Source organism: Triturus cristatus, chromosome 6 (genome assembly GCF_964204655.1).
Source record: "Triturus cristatus chromosome 6, aTriCri1.1, whole genome shotgun sequence".
NCBI lineage: Eukaryota > Metazoa > Chordata > Amphibia > Caudata > Salamandridae > Triturus > Triturus cristatus.
Window position 1 is genome coordinate 111039943 of NC_140589.1, and position 18291 is coordinate 111058233.

The following is an 18291-nucleotide window of genomic DNA, read 5'->3' on the forward strand; positions in this document are numbered from 1 at the left end:
GGACAGGCCGAGCTGCCCTTGCAGTGCAGGCTAGACCTGGAGGGTGACGATAACGCATGGGTATAGTTTAATTCGGCTCCTTCGTAGGACCGTCGGCTTTTGAAATATGCCAACTAACTGTATGCAATTTGTTGTGTTTTTTTTTAGGACTCATTTGTTTCTCTCTTCTCTCCTTCTCTTCTCCTTTTCTCCCCACCCTTCTTTCCTTATGCTGCCTGTGGCCCTCCTCTCAGGCCTCGCTTAGCCAAAGCTGGATCCATGCAGTTGCGTTTCTTTATTTTCATTTTCTATCTTTCTTTTCCTGATGAACTTTCTCTAGTTTTTATCCTTTAGCTTCCTTGGCATCCACCACTTTGAGCTGTTGCAATTATTCAGCCACAGAGATTGTGCAGCATTTCCACCCCTCTGAGGCAACCAAAGGCTCAGAGGTGCATGCTTGTTGGGAAATAATCTGTTACTGATGTATCACAATACTCCGATTGCTTCCTTGGCTATTTGTGGTGGGGACTTGCTCCCTCTTTTTGCCAATACCATGATATTGAGGTCTAAAAACCAAAACACGTATGCTGATCTTCCGAACGCTTATTGTTCTCAGCCTGTATCCAACTACTGATAACCTCTGCCTACTAGAAATCTCCCAGCTTCGTTAGGTACCCTTTAATAGTAGTTTGCTGCTTGGTAGGTACTGAGATGCTCTGCTAGCTTCCTCTCTTTTAAGCAGATTCCCCTTCGCCCCAAGCAAACTGAGTAGCACTTGGACATCACAGAATCTTGCTGGATACTTCCTGGTATGAGTTGCACAAGAAACCCTTCAACTCAATCAAATGGAGTTTGACGGGTTTCTGCAGGTTGCACTTCATTTGCCTACATTGCTGTATTCAACATTGCCTCCATTTGCTCGTCTAGCAATGCATGAAGCAGCAGGTAGTGCCATGTCAAGGCTCGTCTGTAGTAAAGCATGTCAAATAACTTCATCCCACTGCATGCAACGATATGGCGCTAACTCACACTGTGACTTGAGCATGTGAGTGTGTCATTTATCAATTAAAGGAAGTGCGGTCCTGTGCTGAGTAGTAATGTTTTCTTGCTAAATTTGTCATGAAACAACATGTGAGCAAATGTTCACTTCATGAGATCTCCATTGTAGAGCTTAAATTAAGAAATTGTCTCCTAGGTGGCCTATTGCTGAAATGGAGCAGCTCCTGCTCTCTCCCCTCCAACTTAGAAGCATGCATGGGAGTCCTTGCTTGGGCGCTTTGAAGTTTGATCTTACTGCCAACTCCTGTTTTTTTGTCAGTGTCTGGAGATCACCTTTGTCACACCTTTTCAGATTTTCTGGCTTTTAAAAACATGACTGTTTCATATGTTTTTGTTGGTCTATTCAACCATCATTCTACTACATGCAATGGTAGTCATTGGCTAGCATTCTCCATGACAACTGCCAAAGTGAATTCTATCATGTCCTAGTATTTTTTTTTTTTTTTTTTTAACCTTTTCCACTAAAGGACGGGTTTGCTCCCCTGGCTCTTGGGCATTCATTATCTTGTTTAAATTATAACATGTCAAAGGAAAGGACTTGGAACCCCGAGCAATGCAACGTCTGGTTTCTCAAGTCAATATCATGGCCTGGATAGGGCACGTCAAAAGGGAATCGGCCCAAACCCGGTTTGAAAGGGGCAGACCAAGAATACATATCCACTTTCTGCGGTAGCAGTATAAAAGTGGGATTTGTTGACCCACTTGTTCCAGTTCCAAGCACTTTGACCAAGGAAATGGATACTCCCCAGAGGACCTCTGTGCAACCAGATCTGGTGTCTGCAGGACAGCCAGCTTCTCAGAGCTGAGGGGATATCATCAGTCTCCACCGAAGCGCCTGAGTCCGACTTGCCTGAAGAGAAGGGGAATAAGTAGGTGACCCTGCAGGAAGTGCTGACGCCAGGAAGAGCAGAGCAGTTGACCCCAGAGCATGGGTCCATCTCGCCAGAAAGACTCTGAGGCAGCCGGAAGCTCTGGGGTGCTTCCAGGTCTGAACATTGCTTCTCCTGGCTGTAGTGGTCAAAGCTATGGCACTGTTCTAAAGTGTTCCCGAAGCAGATGATGTCACTATGAGCACAAGGTGTGGCCAAAGCCATGACACTGTCCTGAAAAGTGCCCAAAGCAAACCGTGCCACAGGAGAAAAAAACATTCTACCTGAAGCAGACTAGGCTGCTGTGCATTCTAGAGAGTGGTGTCTGAGAGGGGCGCTGTGCTGAAGTGGACAGACAGTGGGACCCATGACCTCAGACCCCACACAACACAGCTCGGAGCCTGTAAAAGTGCTGCAACCATCTCCGACATCTCAATGACTAAACCTGCTGTCAGTGTGACCCATGTGAAGACTCCTGCAGCTTCAATGTTCCAGACCCAGGCTGCAGTGCTGCTGCACTCATGGTCATCACATCTCTTCCCCTCAGGGGGGGGCACGCATGCTGTTGACCCATACGGGCTGATGAGGGACTGAAGAGGACTTGCTAGCGCTGAGATAATACTTTGTACAGAAACTAAGACTGAACGCAGAACTCTGACTGGCAAGGGGCATTAGCATTGTACCTGTGCCTGAGACCTGCCTTTTGCGTTAAGAGAAAGTGGAGCAGGGGAAGAGATGCAGTTGCGGGGATTCTGCTCATGCACAGAACTATGCACAGGAAACTAGGACCTCAGTGAATTGTGGTGTACCAAAAAACTCACCTCAGTACCCAGAACCCCTATCCGACAAGCATCAGTGTCTCATTCGTTCTCCGTATCATATCGAAGCTACCAATGATTAGACAACCCAGAACAAGCGACTTAGAATACTCTCAGGAATGGTGGGAATCAGAAACACCTTTTCGTTGTTATTCTCATATCAGTCCACAACATGAGTAATCAGAGACACGGAAAAGTTTAAAATGTTTTTTTTTTAACTACGTGCTCTAAGATGCAGTACTTTGGCTAACATAAGTAAACAAATGATTAGAAATAAAACCATCAGCATTGTTACAATTCCATAGAAAATGAAGGGAGAAATCATATTACAATGATAGTGGAAACAGGTCCTATAATACCTTGTGTACCACCCTCCTCTGGCTCATAAGCTAGTTTTATATAATAATAGAAGGTCTCTAGGTTTGAATGGGAAACCCCATACCTCAAAGATCAGCTTAGGTGAATCACATTACAGGATCAGCACTGCTCTCTGTGTCTGGAAAGGTTTTCTCCAAGTGTGTCTGAATCATGCATGCAAATGCAATATTAAAGGCACCCGAGTTTCAGATATTTGCAGCTGTGTGCTTGTTGTGTCTAGAGCGTGGGCCGATCAACCTGAATTCAACAGCATACATTGTTATTTAACCTTGACGGTTTCTGCACACAGTGTTCAGACTAAGGTCGCGGTGCACATCTAGGGATGTGAAAAACAGACCGTTCTCATGTGAAGAAAAAGCAAGCAAGCAGTTTTACTTATAATAACAGCTACCTGTAGTGTTGTGTGCTAAAGCAGCAAAGTGGCAAGATGGCGTTAACATCTAAAACACTTATGCTAGCATAGCAATGTATGCAGGCAAAACCCTGTCTTCGCTACAATGCCTAGACACCTTACACTAGTATACAGCGCCAGTGGAAGAGCACCTGCATTTTGTAATGTGTAGTATCTTTTATTGTGTATTAAAGTGCTTCCATTTTATTATGAAATGCAAGCATTAGGTTGAACTATCGGGTGGTTGCAGATCTTTGAAGAGTTCTAGCACTTTACTGCTGAAACCACAAAAATTTGAAAAAGAGAAAACCTATAACCGAGCCTTCTCCGGTATTGTCCCTAGAATCTGGAACGCCTTGCCTCTGGAAACCAGACTGAATCCCACAACGTCCTCTTTTACAAAAAAAAAATAAAAAAAAATTAAAGCACTTCATATGCATACGCTGTGAATTTATGTACCTCATCCCCCCTGAAACAATGCTCTGAGGCTCCCTCCACACACATATGCTCATTTACTGTATTTATGTCGTGGTCTGATACTTCGGTGCTCTTGTTTACTCGTTTATACTGCACTTTCAGACTGCTATTTTACCTACTTGTCTCCCTCTCTGTTATCCTTGTTATTATGTGAAGCGCTCTGATACCCGCTTGGGTCATGTTTGCGCTGTATAAAACTTTATAAATAAATAAGCAATAATTTATTGCTCTGCTTGGTGATTGTTGTACTGGGTTGGTTGCACCCCCCTTCCCCCCCCCCCCCCCTTTCCCTCCCCACTACCTCTCTGAGATGCCTGGGTCTGTTCGCTATCGCTACCACTGAGAGTCTGTTTCTGAAGGGGTTTTACTTGGGCCAGATTGCAGAGCCATAAACTGAGCCCAAGACCACCAGCAGGTCCAGTAGCCCCTGCTTTCCTCCCTCCCCACCAAGCAAGGTCTGACAGTGACAAGACCAGCCTCTTTTAGGCACTCGCACCCAGTCAAGTAGTTTTGCAAGGACAGTGGTGGAGCAAGACTTCATGACTCAAACCAGAAGCTTTGACTTAATGTGTGACCGAGTCTTGCTCAAGGTGGCATTCTGTGAGTCTCTTCACTTCCACAAGGTGGTGTCTTCTATGAAGGTACTCCTCGCACTGAGGGGCGTGGTCTCTGTGGGTTAGTTTGGGAGGGGTGCGGACAGGAAAGGCTTGGGGTTGGAGAGACACAGTGAGACAAGACTGCAGTCCAAGGGTATCTAGTCAGGGCTTATACCAAAGGTGCCTGTGGTTGTATAATGATCAGAAGAAAGAGAGAGGCCAACTTACACTGTCAACAGTCTGACAAAGGGTGAAACTTGCAAGGTTAAATGGTACCTTATACCATGATGTTCAGGTTTGTTTCTGCCCATGGGGTCCCTTTGTGGAACAGGTCCATTTGCTTTATGCCTGCTGATGTCTAGTGTCTAGGTTATTTCCTTAAAGTAATCTGCCATATTCTTATCTAAGTGCACATCACTGTCCTCTACTGCCCCATTTCTGTTTTTAATGTTGCTGGCTGACCCTTGCTTTCACGTTTTTAAGGCTCTCTGCCTTTGTGTGTGCACATGTCCTTGTGTGCACGCAACAGAACAATATAACGTATCTGTGCCTTGAAGTATAATGGCAGCACAGAAGGTAATAGATGGAATGAATAATTTAATCTCTGTCACTGCTAATTACTCTTGGCCACATTCCAGACCATCGTTGCTTTACCTCATCTGTGCCATTGTAAACCGTGGTCAGCCATATACAAGTAGGTCTTTTCCTCACCCTACGAGCATTGGTCCCAGACCAATCTACCACGACCATTCACTGTGTTATTTTGATTCCAGAATGCCGCCGTTGTTTGGTGTTGTCTGGTATTGTATCATATGTTTGTTTGATGGCGTTGGTAAGGCTTTATATTCCAGAATGCCCCTTTGTTGGATGTCTGTGAAGGTTGCACATTCCAGAATGACCACTTGTTTTACGTTGGTTAGAGGATTGGTGGAATCCAACCCTCAGGTGCTTGCTTTGTGAAATTAGTAAAACAATAAACATATAAATAAATGTGATTTTGGGGCTGAGGAGTACTGTTGCAGCCGCATTCTGAACTTTAGCAGTAGCGTTAGAAGGATGTTGACCGAGTTACAGAAATCAGGTTTGTGAGTGGACAAAAGCATTCACCAGCCTTCAGAAAAATAAGAAAATGAGAACACACCAGCTCCAGAACACATAACTGAAAACAAGACCCGTCAAGGACTGGATTCCCATTGGTTCAGAGAGTTTGTCAAGAGGTTCGGATTTTGAAGGGGCCTGTTTCAGATGTAGGGTTCTTAGTGTTGGAAGAGTCTAGACCGGGTTAGTATAGACAATGGATCTTTGTTGCTGATTACAACACCTACATTTTACTGTTTTAAACATGCATGTCTGCTCACCTGGAAGCTGATGACGTACATCATCAGCGCCAAGTGAAGTTGTAATGCACAGGTCCGGATGTGTGGTTGCTGAAATGTAGTGATTCCAGGCTATTTGCATGTCATAGACGTAGACTGCCCAGTTAGCTTGACATGTGCATCCCGACATCCAGGTTGGCTTGACATGTGCATCTCGACGTCCGGGCTGGCTTGAGATGTGCATCTTGGCATCTGAGTTGTCTTGAGATGTGCATTTTGACCTCCAGGTTGGCTTGAGATGTACATTCGGATGCCCAGGTTGGCGTCACATGTGTATCCTGCCGTCCGGGTTGGTTTGATGTGCATCCTTATGTCTGAGTTTGCTTCACTTCTGCATGCTGTTGCCCAGGTAAACGTGGGGCATGCATCTTGTAGTTTAACATGTGATTTGCATCCCAAGGTCCAGGGTGAACAGTTAGCTTCTGCCTCTTATCGAGGCTAGGTTAGAGTTTTCATGCTGGAGCATTCCTTCACTTAAAGTATGCATTAGTGTTTTGGTTACCTTCGGGTAAGTATCTTCATGTCTAGGATCACTTCTGGCATTCTTCTTGAGTACTGGATTAACATCCGTAAAGCATTCCAATGTGCAGAATGTAGTGCATGTGCCAGGGCACCATAACCACTTTTTGGAAATATGCTTATTGGCATGTGGATTAAGTTTGACAAACTTCCTGGTATCTGGATGAAGTTGTAAGGTGCATGCAAATGTGTGTCTGAAATGTTTGCTTTTATTTGTGGTAAAAATTAATATGCAATGTACATCTGTACAACCTGGTGGGATTAACACGTCTCAGTGACCCATAAAGTGATAGTGTGCCTTGTACTGCTTTAGGGCCTGTCTCCATATAAGCGGCAAGTCACAGTTCCATCTGTAAGTTTTAGTCCCCAAAGCCCCTTAACACAAACTGATCGTATAATATTCCTCACTGGCAGCTCGATCGCCCCTACGTGAGTGGAAACATCCAGCTGGATGTTGTAAGGTTGAGCGGGTATAGAATGTGGCTGGGGGTGCACCTAAAAATATTGGCGATTTAGGAGGCAGTCGATTGACTGTGTACACTTGCCTTAATTTGATATCGCTCATACATGTGTAGCAGCAAAGAGGTCTCTGCAGAAGTTACACAGGGTGTACGTTCCACTGGCTGGCCACCAGTTCACACCTTTTTACGCATGCTTCATATATAGTGAAAGTGGCTTTATCGCTAGGTCTCCCATTATGATGGAGGCAGGAACGCGGTGTATTACTTGCTTGATGCCTGTACTTCAGTGTTATCTATCTGTTAAGTTACTGTATGTAAGACTTTGAACCACCTTACTCTGAGCTGACAGTCTGTGTCCTGTGTGCTAGATAAAGAGGGCTGAGCAGGACCGGAAGACACTTGACTGGGAGATTGTAGAGCTGACCAATAAGCTGCTTGATGCCAAGACCACCATCAACAAACTGGAAGAGCTGAACGTAAGTATCGACGCATATGTACAAGTGCCACCAACTGACTTTACTTGCTGGTGAAGCCCAAACAACCTTATTAGCAGTTCCTATGCCACTGTGTGCTGGCTGTGCTTTCTCTCAGAATGGAGCTACCTGTACTCCCTTCTGCAGCCACCACACTGGGCGTGCTGACCTACTTTCAGTCATGGTTCCTAGCCCACTTACCCTGGCGGACACTGCACATCGAGGAGCTGTCATCTGGGAACATGGGTATCAAAACCGTCGCCTGAAGCGTCATCCAGGCAATGAGTGTACTGCAAACATTTGTCATGCTTTAGCCATATCATTATAAAGCAGGCCTCTTCCTGCCTCCACTCCTCCTCTGTGACTAGCCTGCAGCACAGGTTGGGGGCATGTCTCCCATCCCTTTCTTATCAAAGTAACATTGTTTGTTTCTCATGCTCAGGCACAAACTTTTGGATTTCCTTACTGGACGTTCTGTGGTGTGTTCTGCAGGTGCTGACTCCAGTGCTAGGAAGGTTCACGTGCACCTCGTTGTGTAAATTGGGTGGCAATGTCCATGAGGCCATTTGTGGCTGTCCGAGGTGCCTTTGGGAATAGGTGGAGCTTCTCAGGGCGACATGAATTGCATTTGTTTCTTTTTGGTTTTTTTATACATTCTTTGTAATAAACTTACAGATGTATAGCAAAACATCACAGATTTATGACCGTCAAAGTACCATATACAGTCTTGTAGGCATCATCTATCTACTTTCTTTGGGTACTTCTCACTAGTTTCAGGTTATTTAGGTAACCGATCAGTCGTCAGTTAACTCATGCCCCCTCTATAAATACCTCTCATCATGCATCATGTCCATTGTTACATTTCGTCTGATCCCTCTATCTGTCACCAACCTATTCCAGACTTTGCCCCACTTTGTAGATAAATTGTGTTGTTAGTTATTTGTTAATGCAAAAACAAGTGCCAGAAGACTAGCTTCTAGGTGTCGAAAACTGTATTAAATGGATGAACCATATTATTAGCAAACTAACAACACTATTATGTTAGAATTAAAAGTAGAAACCAGTAATCAACAGAATATTAATACTGTAAGACCGAAATTCAAGTTAAAATGATAGCAAAGGTTTGTATTTGCTGATCAAAATGGTTGTTTTTTGCTGCCTAGAATAGCAGGCAGTCTTGCAGCCTCATGATGGGAGTCCTGCAGAAAAGATGCAATCGCTAGAACAGCGCAGCACGCTAGCGATTCCATCTTCTTTGTTCCAGAATCCCCAAATTTATGGTAGATATTTTTATCTAAACTTTAGGATGATTCATTTGTTCCCATTGGAGCTTGTATTTTCTCTCTCCCCAGCAACAGGCTAGCATATCTATTTACTCCCAGTACACAGGCCAGCCCCGTAGGACTGGATCTTTGTGGCCTGTGATTGCCCTTTTCTGTAGGGTACAATCTCCAGCCACATCCACCACTTTCAGTCTTCCTCTGCATCCGCTGAGGATCCCGAGTCCTCCACCACACCGAAGCAGATGCTAGCCAGTTGCATCAGGACGTGGGGGATCACAAGCAGATTCTAGCCGGTTGCGTCAGGACTTGGGAGATCGCACGCCATGGAAGCTGCCTGGTAGCTGTTGGTACAGTGGAGCCAAAGATCCTTGCCAGCTTTGTGAAAAGTCTGTACTTGAACACACCTACTGCTCCTAACCAAAGACGCTTTGCATTCTTGGGTTGATATTTCTTCTGATGTTCTTAATGTTGGCGTTTGTTCCCTGCCTCCCTTCATGCTCACCTAACCATGTCTCTCCATTTGCAGGAGCGCTATCGGCAGGACTGCAACCTGGCGGTGCAGCTGCTCAAGTGCAATAAGTCCCACTTTAGGAACCACAAATTGGCTGACGTGAGTAGCTGCGCTTGTGATTTGCTGTTGCTTGTGCCTGCTGTTTGCTTGTAACTGTGCGTTGGAGGGGTCTGTTTCTGAACATTAAGGGTGCGTAGGGTCAGTAGGTACAGTTGGGGCTAGGAGTGAGCCGATAGCTGCACTTTGTGGTCCATGGTTACTTGTGTAGCCTTGCAGTTTGTAGCTGCACGCCTAGTGATGCTGTTTTTGAACATGGAGTGTCAGGAGGGATTTGTAGATAAATTTTGGGGCCGGGCGAACCTGTAGCTGCATTTTGTGGTCTATCTGCACTTATCGGAAATGTATGGTTAAACTTGTAGTGTCTGTAATTCCTCTTGGGAGCACCTATAGCTACACCAGTCTTTAACTGCATGATAGTATTTTTTAACTGCAATTAGGGGTACAAAGGTGGACTTGTGGTTCTATAGTCCCCTCGGCGATTGTGACTGATGATCTGTAGTCTCATTCAGTTGTGAGGCCTAGGGTGCCCAGTGGCTGCACTCAGCGATGAGATACTGCTTGTGCTGCACATTAGGAGCTGGTCCGTGCCTACTGATGTGTTCTATGTCTGTACCTGAAGCTACGGTTCCGCCTTGTGTGATTTAATGGAGTGATCCTCTGCCATGATAACACTCTAACTCATAGGCAACCAGCCTCATTAATACGGGAGCCACCTCCATCATTGTGGAAGCAGGCTGGCCTTCAGGCCATACAGAGCAGCTGTGTATTGAAGCACAAGCATTTTAAAAGATTGTGCCACAGGTGGAAAGGCTCCCCCACCACTCCTAGCCCTATGACACGTGGTTGGAGCCAACCTGTGTTTACCGCTCCTGCATTTGTTCGTTTTTGGCATTGTTCTGAGTGCCCACGACTGGCATATAATGGGTTCTACGGCCATCTGTATTTGAAGAAAGCCTCTTATTTATCATTTTATGCTACTTTACCACAAATGGGGTCTGTAAACATCCAAGTGCTTTCCTTTTTACCAAAGAGAGAGACCCCAATGGGTGCAGACTAATCCCTTCAGTAACTCCAGAGTCAACAGTTCAGTGAGAGGTTTGTTCACAAGAGATGTCTGCTAAAGCTCATCTGAAACAGTCTCCAGAACTGGAGATGAAACAAGCTAAATATATCTCGCCAAGAGGTTTTGTTCTTAGAATATCCAAACTGGAGCCAGTTGCACTTCCCATATTATGAGTCCGTGCTGAGAGAGTACGTTTCCGTAGGTTGTTAGGTAGCTGGCTAAGCAGGCGTATGTATGCAGTGCAGCATGGCGTATATATGCAGTGCAGCATGGCGTATGTATGCAGTGCAGCATGGCGTATGTATGCAGTGCAGCATGGCGTATGTATGCAGTGCAGCATGGCGTATGTATGCAGTGCAGCATGGCGTATGTATGCAGTGCAGCATGGCGTGTATATGGAGTACAGCTTGGCATATATATATATATATATATATATACAGTGCAGCATGGTGTTGGTGTACAATGCGGCATGCCATATGTACACAGTGCAGTATGTGTACAGTGCAGCATGGCGTCTGTGTACACTACGGCATGCCATATGTACACAGTGCAGCACGGTGTATGTGTACAGTGCAGCATGTTGCTCCAAACGGGTGCCAGTGGCGATAATTCAATGTTTTGTCGAGTGCTGGTTTAGTAGACTTGTGAGAATTGCCCTTCTGGTGATTGAGACCAGACATTTGGGAAAAGAACCTACTTGAGCATCATGATGACATTTTCATTGAGTTAAGAGCCTAGCTTTCCACCCTGCTAGTTGATATCCTAACGTGACCAAGGTAGAAAGGATGTGAAGATTGATTGAGGTCTGATTGTGTGATGTGGGCTCATGCAGAGGACCTCTGTATCCAGTCAATTCCACTTCATCTACTGTTCCAAATTCTAACCCTAAAAGAGCCCGTGCCTCATTGGAACAAAGATTAGAGAGCAGAGTATGAGGTCTGTAGGAGAAAAGGGAATGCTGTGCCCATAGGGATTTAATGTAGAAGTAAATCTTCACTCACAAAACTAGCAATGAAAAAATAGTGTTATAGGCCTGACCTCCCCTTCCTCAGCTGTGCAGGGAGATGTCTGGAGACCCCATCAGAGTTGAGGGCTGTACAAGAGGGTCTTCTTGTGGATACCAGTGACGCGTATAGAACCTACTTCAGTTATAAGTTGTGGATTTCAGTCTACAGCAAACCCAGTGGCTACTTGCTGAGAAGGGACAGCAGTGGGGAAGGTAAGGTACCCATACTCATCTTTACAGAGCTCCCTCGGCCCCACTAAGATTCAGGCGTACATTTGCTAAGGACTGCTTTGCCAAACCGTGAGTCATCTCATGACAAGGCTTCCAGAGAGTATGCTTACAGAAGGCACGGAGTCGCCCACATGGCCGTTCTACTGATTTCCCCTGACTGGGAAATGCCTCAACAATCCCACGGAAGCTGCCTTGGCTCTGGTGGAATGTGCATGAACACCATCTGGACCAGCCCTAGCTTGGATTTCATAGCGACGAATAATACAGGAACGTCTCCAATCCACAACACGTGCCTTTGAACCTTTGCCTTCCGGGGAATAACAATTTTTAAAGCTTCGAGGCACAGCTTTTTACAACAGTGAGGCCTAACTAGATGAAAATGAAGAAACCCTCTTATGCCAAAATGAACGAGGGTCTGTTCAGTAGTGCATGTTTCTTAAGGGTGAGGTGGAGGAGGATTTGAATGGCATTTTCCAATACCGGACGGCGGTGCTCGAAGCAGCATTTTGTTTGTGTATAAGGTAGCGCAAGGCTCAGAGACCAAGAAGATCTGATATCTCTGACCTTCCTACGACATACTGTGTGTGCTAGAAAGGTCCCCTTCCGGTTAAGGGGTAATTTACACAAAAGGAGTGCAGACACTGTCCTTTTACCACAAGGACACCATCACTGCGCAGAGACCGAGAGATCCAACTCTGTAGTAGGTGGTTCCAGTGTAAAAGAGAAAGCTGTTTCAGAGCAGGGTATCTCCACATGTGTTTGGCTATGTCTTTGAGTCCTAGTGCAGAAAAGCAGTACTGGGCTGCACTTCGCACTACTCTTTGCCATAACTGGACTAGGATAACGTATAGTATTTCCCAGAGTGCTTTGGGGTACTGCAGCCTCGTGATAGCCTTGTTGAGCTGTTGAGGCTTACGTTACAAGGTGGTTTAGGTTTAGGTCCCCAAGGGCACAGTGGTCTTTCACAACAAAAATCAACAATTCTATTCTTTATCAAATACAAAAATAATTTCTTTGCATATCAGAAAGGGAGAGCAGTTAAAACAGTGCATAAAATAGCAACACAAAGCCCTCGCTCCTTCGGGATTCAAGATATGTCCACAAATGTGTCCAAGCGCTTGGAAGTGAGCGACTGTGAAGTAACTACTCAGTCCGTGAAGGCTCACTGTTTTTTGATAAATATGTTTAACCACAGATCTATCACATTGTGATTTTATTTTTTGTCCAATGTGGGTCTGGAGACTTTAAAGTAGTACTGCTGAACTCTCCACGCTAATGTCGTTCCGCTACATAAGTGATGGGCAGAGCCATATATAAGTGCCACCCATGCTCCTATGGCTTCTGTTTTTCTTTCTGCACCTTCAGATGTGGGTCTGTATCTTGTTCTTAGTCTTTGACCTCAAAATATATCAAGATTTACCAGTGTGCAGGAGGAAAATGTCAGCCGACCTCTCCCACTCCCCCGCTAAGATGACAGGGTTCATCCCATTTAGGGACTGTCACAAACAAAATATCTGTGATGGATCCTGAAGAAGTATACTTATGGTATCTTGGGGGTCAGAGCACCACTGCGCCCAGATGACCCGAAGGACATACGGCACTGTGAGGGTAAACTTTACATCATCAAAGACTCCACAATGAGACCGGTTGAAGTCTAAAGGAAGGTCTCGCTCCCAAAGTCATTTCTGTGGCAGTTCATCATCTTGGTCGAAGTCCAACAAGAAGCAAAAGAAGTCAAAGTGGGAATCAGCTCCTGCCTGCCACGCTCAAACTCCAGAGAGGATAGAAGAGTGTCAATGTGCCTCTTGGTCTCACTCCTGATCTTCTACGAGCATTGCCCGGAGGTCGATAACCACCAGCTGCTTTATAGGCCGCTATTCTCATGCCCTTTGGGATAAAGTGGCAAACGTTTTACAGGCTGTTTCGGACTACCTTCATGTGTCCTTTACACAGGCTAATAAAGACTACCCTGATGATGCTAAATTGGTCATATGCTGATTTGAACACGACCTACTGTTTTTACATTGAATGATGGGCACTAGTGTGATTCTTTGGCGCCTAGCCCTGGATGAGGTCTACGCACTTCTGTATGGAGGTCCAAGCGTCCATGTCGTTTGATGGCTCTCGCCATTTTTGTGAAGTAACTATTCAGTCAATAAAGGCTCATTGTTATCTTGCTGGGAGTGATCACAAAGAATCTGGTGATCCTCCAAGGTACCCAGAAACAGGCTGTGCGTACGAGAGTGAGTAAGATGTACCGTAATGAATCAAAGTAATAAATGAAAAAGCGTCTGGCAGGTGTACCGGAAAATGTTGACTTCTCGTACCAGATAGAGGACACCCACCACTGTTGAGAGGATGAGCTCACTGAGTTGACCATCTAGGATTCCAGTGCTAGGTTTTTGGTGGTGCTGGGAGGCAGGATAGCACCTTACATTTGTCCCAAAACTTCAGGGGCCTGTTTCAACAAGAAGAGATTTTCTGGGGTGTTTGTACTTATGTGACCAAGGCCAACCACTGACATATAGTGCACCCACTAGGGTGCAGTAAACCTTGCTTGGTTATGGTGTGGTCAAACCCTTGAACGCGAGGTGGCATTACTCCACGCTAGTGAAATGTAGCTGTTTTCCGGGCTGTCATCGAGTCTGCTTGTTTACTGAGCTCTGTTCAACAGACAGATGAACAGACTTGCTATTATCGAGAGTTGTTGATCATCCCATCTGTCTGTACTTGTTCATTACCTTTGGTACTGGTCAGCGTGGTTGTATGCTTTACTTGGGTCTTCCTCCAGTGGGTCATCCTCCCAGACTGCAGAGTCAGATGTGCCTTTACTCTTCTCCTCAGGTCTGGGCCAAAGCCAGCCACAGGCAGCTCCTCGCCTTCCCACCACAGCAGCTGCATTGGTTCCTCTGGCACTTCAGGCGTATTCCAAGTTTTATGGGTTTTGGTGGCAAGGTCCCTAACGCAACACGTAATCCGCTGTCTTGTACGGATCCTTCTCTAAGTCCAGAGACCACCAGTACATATGCACAATTCAGACATCGGTAGAAAACTGGTGTCCAGTTAGGGGGGGCACGTGCTGTTCTACTCTTTATAAAACAATATACCACTCCGCAGCAGCACAACACAGTAGGCCAACACACCACAGCTAGTGTGCTTCAAAGTGGCACCTAAGAAGTTGTCTTACTCTCACTAAACCCTCACATGCACCATTAGCCAGACAGGCTACAGATCTGTCTTCACTGATGGCTCATACTGAAATTGCTAAACTCCTCTGGCTAACATATTAGTTAACACAAAGCATTGCGATACACAGCGACCAAAAACAGACAAGAGCTGCAAATAAATATTCAAGTTTAAGTTGTTAAGGATCCAGTCTCTGACTGTGTCGCAAGGACTTACCGATGGCAGTACGGTGCAGATCTCTGTATCATAACTGTATTTTAAATAGTCGAATGGACTGATGGACACCCTCCATAATGGTAACCCAAACCAATGCTAAATGTATAATTACATTAAACAAATCCAAGTTCACTTTTTAAAAATAAGGTACCTTAACCTAATGCTAATCCCAACATTAGTCCATGTTAATATTTCATTTGCTTATTTCAATTATATTACTTTAAATATTTGTTTCAGACAGTAAAATCTTACATCGGCTCTGTTAACAACCCTGACCATTACCGCAATATACAATTACACTAATTCCAACTTTAACACTAGTCTTAACCAGTGGTAATTGCTATATTATTTGTATTTATATTTTAATCATTTATTATACTGCATTGCAGTTCCAAAAAATATATATTCCTTTAGTCCTTTGACTCATTGCGATCCTAGTGTGCATTGAGATGAATGGATGGTGATGGTGTTAGAGAAGTGATTTTGTTGATGGTCAGTTCAAGGAGAAGTGATGGGCTGTGCCCCTGGGCTCTGGTGGAGCTCACAGGAGCTCTTTGATAGACATTTATAGTCCATCCTCAGCCAGGTAAAAAATACACGTGGCCTCCAAGGTGCAAACTTGGGGACGACTCCATGCAAAAACTGCCATCTTGTGTTGCATTGACTGTGTTCGTATGGAGAACATAAAAAGAAAGCGTAACCTGGTTCTCTTGTTAAGCGCTCTAATGCCATTGGAAGCTATAAAAAATGCAGGAAAAAAATCCTTCAAAACTAATTCTACCATCCCCACTCAATACATACGGTAACCCAGTGCACATCATTGACTATTTACACAGAGGGAAGTGAGGGACGTTACTGAGATGTTTTACCAGAGAATGCTGATAGGTTTGTCCCATAGGAGAAGAGGTAGAAAGGTTTGCTCCACTCACTGTTAGATCTGCATCCTGCTGTCATGGCCTCTTGATGAGGATTACCCACCTCATCTAGGGTTGGGGGTACACACCGGGTGAACCCTCAACCAGCAGAGTCGGGTACTCTGCTGGATACAGCCTCAAAGAGCTGTTTAAGATTTTGTGGCGCTCTGTAGTGGCTCTTCAACCAGTGAGGAAGCTGTTTTGACACTGTGCTATTGCGTGCCCTGAGCTGAATTGTGCATGCTGACAAGTATATAGGGGATGCCAGAAAACCAATTGCTTCAGTGGCTTGGAGTAGCTGCTGTTTAAATTACCCAACGCAAAGCTACTGCTTTTTTCCAACTCTAAAAAACAAACACCCCAGTCTGTCATGGCGGGATTGGAACCTTGACCTACACATCCACCGGTGTGCACTCAGCCCACAGGATGTCTGACTTTTTTCCACGGTTTTATTCGCCTGAATGGTTGCTGCACTTAGACAGTAATTATATTATTCACGAAGCTGTTGACCCTGTAGGATGCATCCCTCTTTAGTTGAGTGGCACAGCCTGAATCTTGGTAAAACTGGATAGATTATGGGAGGGTGTGCAGCGGATCCCAGTGTATATGTATTGATCTGTTTGTGAGCCTGTTGATTGGAAGGTCTACACATCTGATCAGTTTTCAGACGGCGACTGAGCGTACATAGGAGTTGGCTACGGATTGTTATCTGAAGCCGAAGATGAGGGTCGGATAGTAGACCTGTACATAATGACAGCAGCTCATAACAGGCCACTGTTGATTCCAGTTTGAGGGGGGAGTTTGCAGTCTTGTTTTCTTTCAGTACTGATCACACACCCTCTCAGGTTGGAAGTGTGTTTGTTGTGATGGCTCGTGTTCCAATTGAAGAGTGATCGGAAGGAGTGATTTACACATACAGATGCACTAGAGTGTGTTTGGCTGGCCATCTTGGAACACTGCTGCAGTGTTGGGGTTTGGATCCCAGGGATGCCTGCAGTGTGTTCACTTATCCTGCGTAAAGCGTGGCAGGATGGAGCATGAAGTCAGAAACTTGTGTAATGGTCTGTCATAGACTGCGGTCTAGCTGGATGGAAGGGGATGGGTCCGAGCAGGCTGAGGGTTTAGTGGGACATGCAAGGATTGCCAGAGTGTATGGAAAGCTCTTTTCCTTGGAGCAGAAAGGAGGACATTGAGGAAGAGGCTGGTGCTATTATACAGTTCACATTTATGAAGGCAATGGCGCTGTGGTAGGGGAGCTGGGTAGAGTTTATTAATATTGTATAAAATGTTATCGTTTATAACGATTTAGAGGAAATGATTGTGGAGGTACCGGAGGCTCAGACTTTCTAGGACTGTCAAAATGAAAGTGCAACATCACGGCACAAGGGAAGAGGGGTGCAGTGTCGGGAGAGTAGGAAAACTGGACTGTCGTGGTATCTAAGTAGGTTCCATGTGAAGGCAGGACCTTCCAGAACACAGGACCAAAGCGGAGCTAAGGATAGTGCTGGTGTCCCCTGCAAGGCAGGACCTTCCAGAGCACAGGACCAAAGCAGAGCTAAGGATAGTTCTGGACAGATGCGGAGCTAAGGATAGTGCTGGTGTCCCCTGCAAGGCAGGACCTTCCAGAGCACAGGACCGAAGCGGAGCTAAGGATAGTGCTGGTGACCCCTGTGCTGGTGGATAGTGCTGTTTTACCCTGCAAGGCAGGACCTTCCAGAGCACAGGACTGAAGCGGAGCTAAGGATAGGGCTGGTGTCCCCTGCAAGGCAGGACCTTCCAGAGCACAGGACTGAAGCGGAGCTAAGGATAGTGCTGGTGTCCCCTGCAAGGCAGGCCCTTCCAGAGCACAGGACTGAAGCAGAGCTAAGGATAGTGCTGGTGTCTCCTGCAAGGCAGGACCTTCCAGAGCCAGGGCAGAAGCAGAGCGAAGGATAGTGCTGGTGTCCCCTGCAAGGCAGGACCTTCCAGAGCACAGGACTGAAGCGGAGCTAAGGATAGTGCTGGTGTCCCCTGCAATGCGGGACCTTACAGAGCACAGGACCAAAGCAGAGCTAAGGATAGTGCTGGTGTCCCCTGCAAGGCAGGCCCTTCCAGAGCACAGGACCGAAGCAGAGCTAAGGATAGTGCTGGTGTCTCCTGCAAGGCAGGACCTTCCAGAGCCAGAGCAGAAGCAGAGCTAAGGATAGTGCTGGTGTCTCCTGCAAGGCAGGACCTTCCAGACCACTGGACCAAGTCGGAGCGAAGGATATTGCTGGTGACCCCTGCAATGCTGGATGTTCCAGAGCACAGGACAGAAGCAGAGCAAATGATAGGCCTGGCGTCTCTTGCAATGCGGGCGCTTCAGTAAACCAGGACAGAAGCGACGCTAAGTATAGGACTGTTGACCCCTACAATGCGGGACCTTCCAGAGCACAAGACAAGTTGA

General features: G+C 45.9%; 1 protein-coding gene across 7 annotated transcripts in view; it reads left to right on the forward strand.

The window, feature by feature from the left end:
- The window catches only part of TJAP1 (tight junction associated protein 1), a 352145-nt gene that overhangs the window by 328302 nt on the left and 5552 nt on the right, over positions 1–18291 (forward strand). For all 7 annotated transcript variants that reach the window (XM_085610311.1, XM_085610316.1, XM_085610312.1 and 4 more), the window contains 2 exons: positions 7292–7399; positions 9206–9289. In XM_085610311.1, the coding sequence (XP_085466437.1) occupies positions 7292–7399; positions 9206–9289 (192 nt within the window). The remainder of the gene's footprint in view (positions 1–7291; positions 7400–9205; positions 9290–18291) is intronic.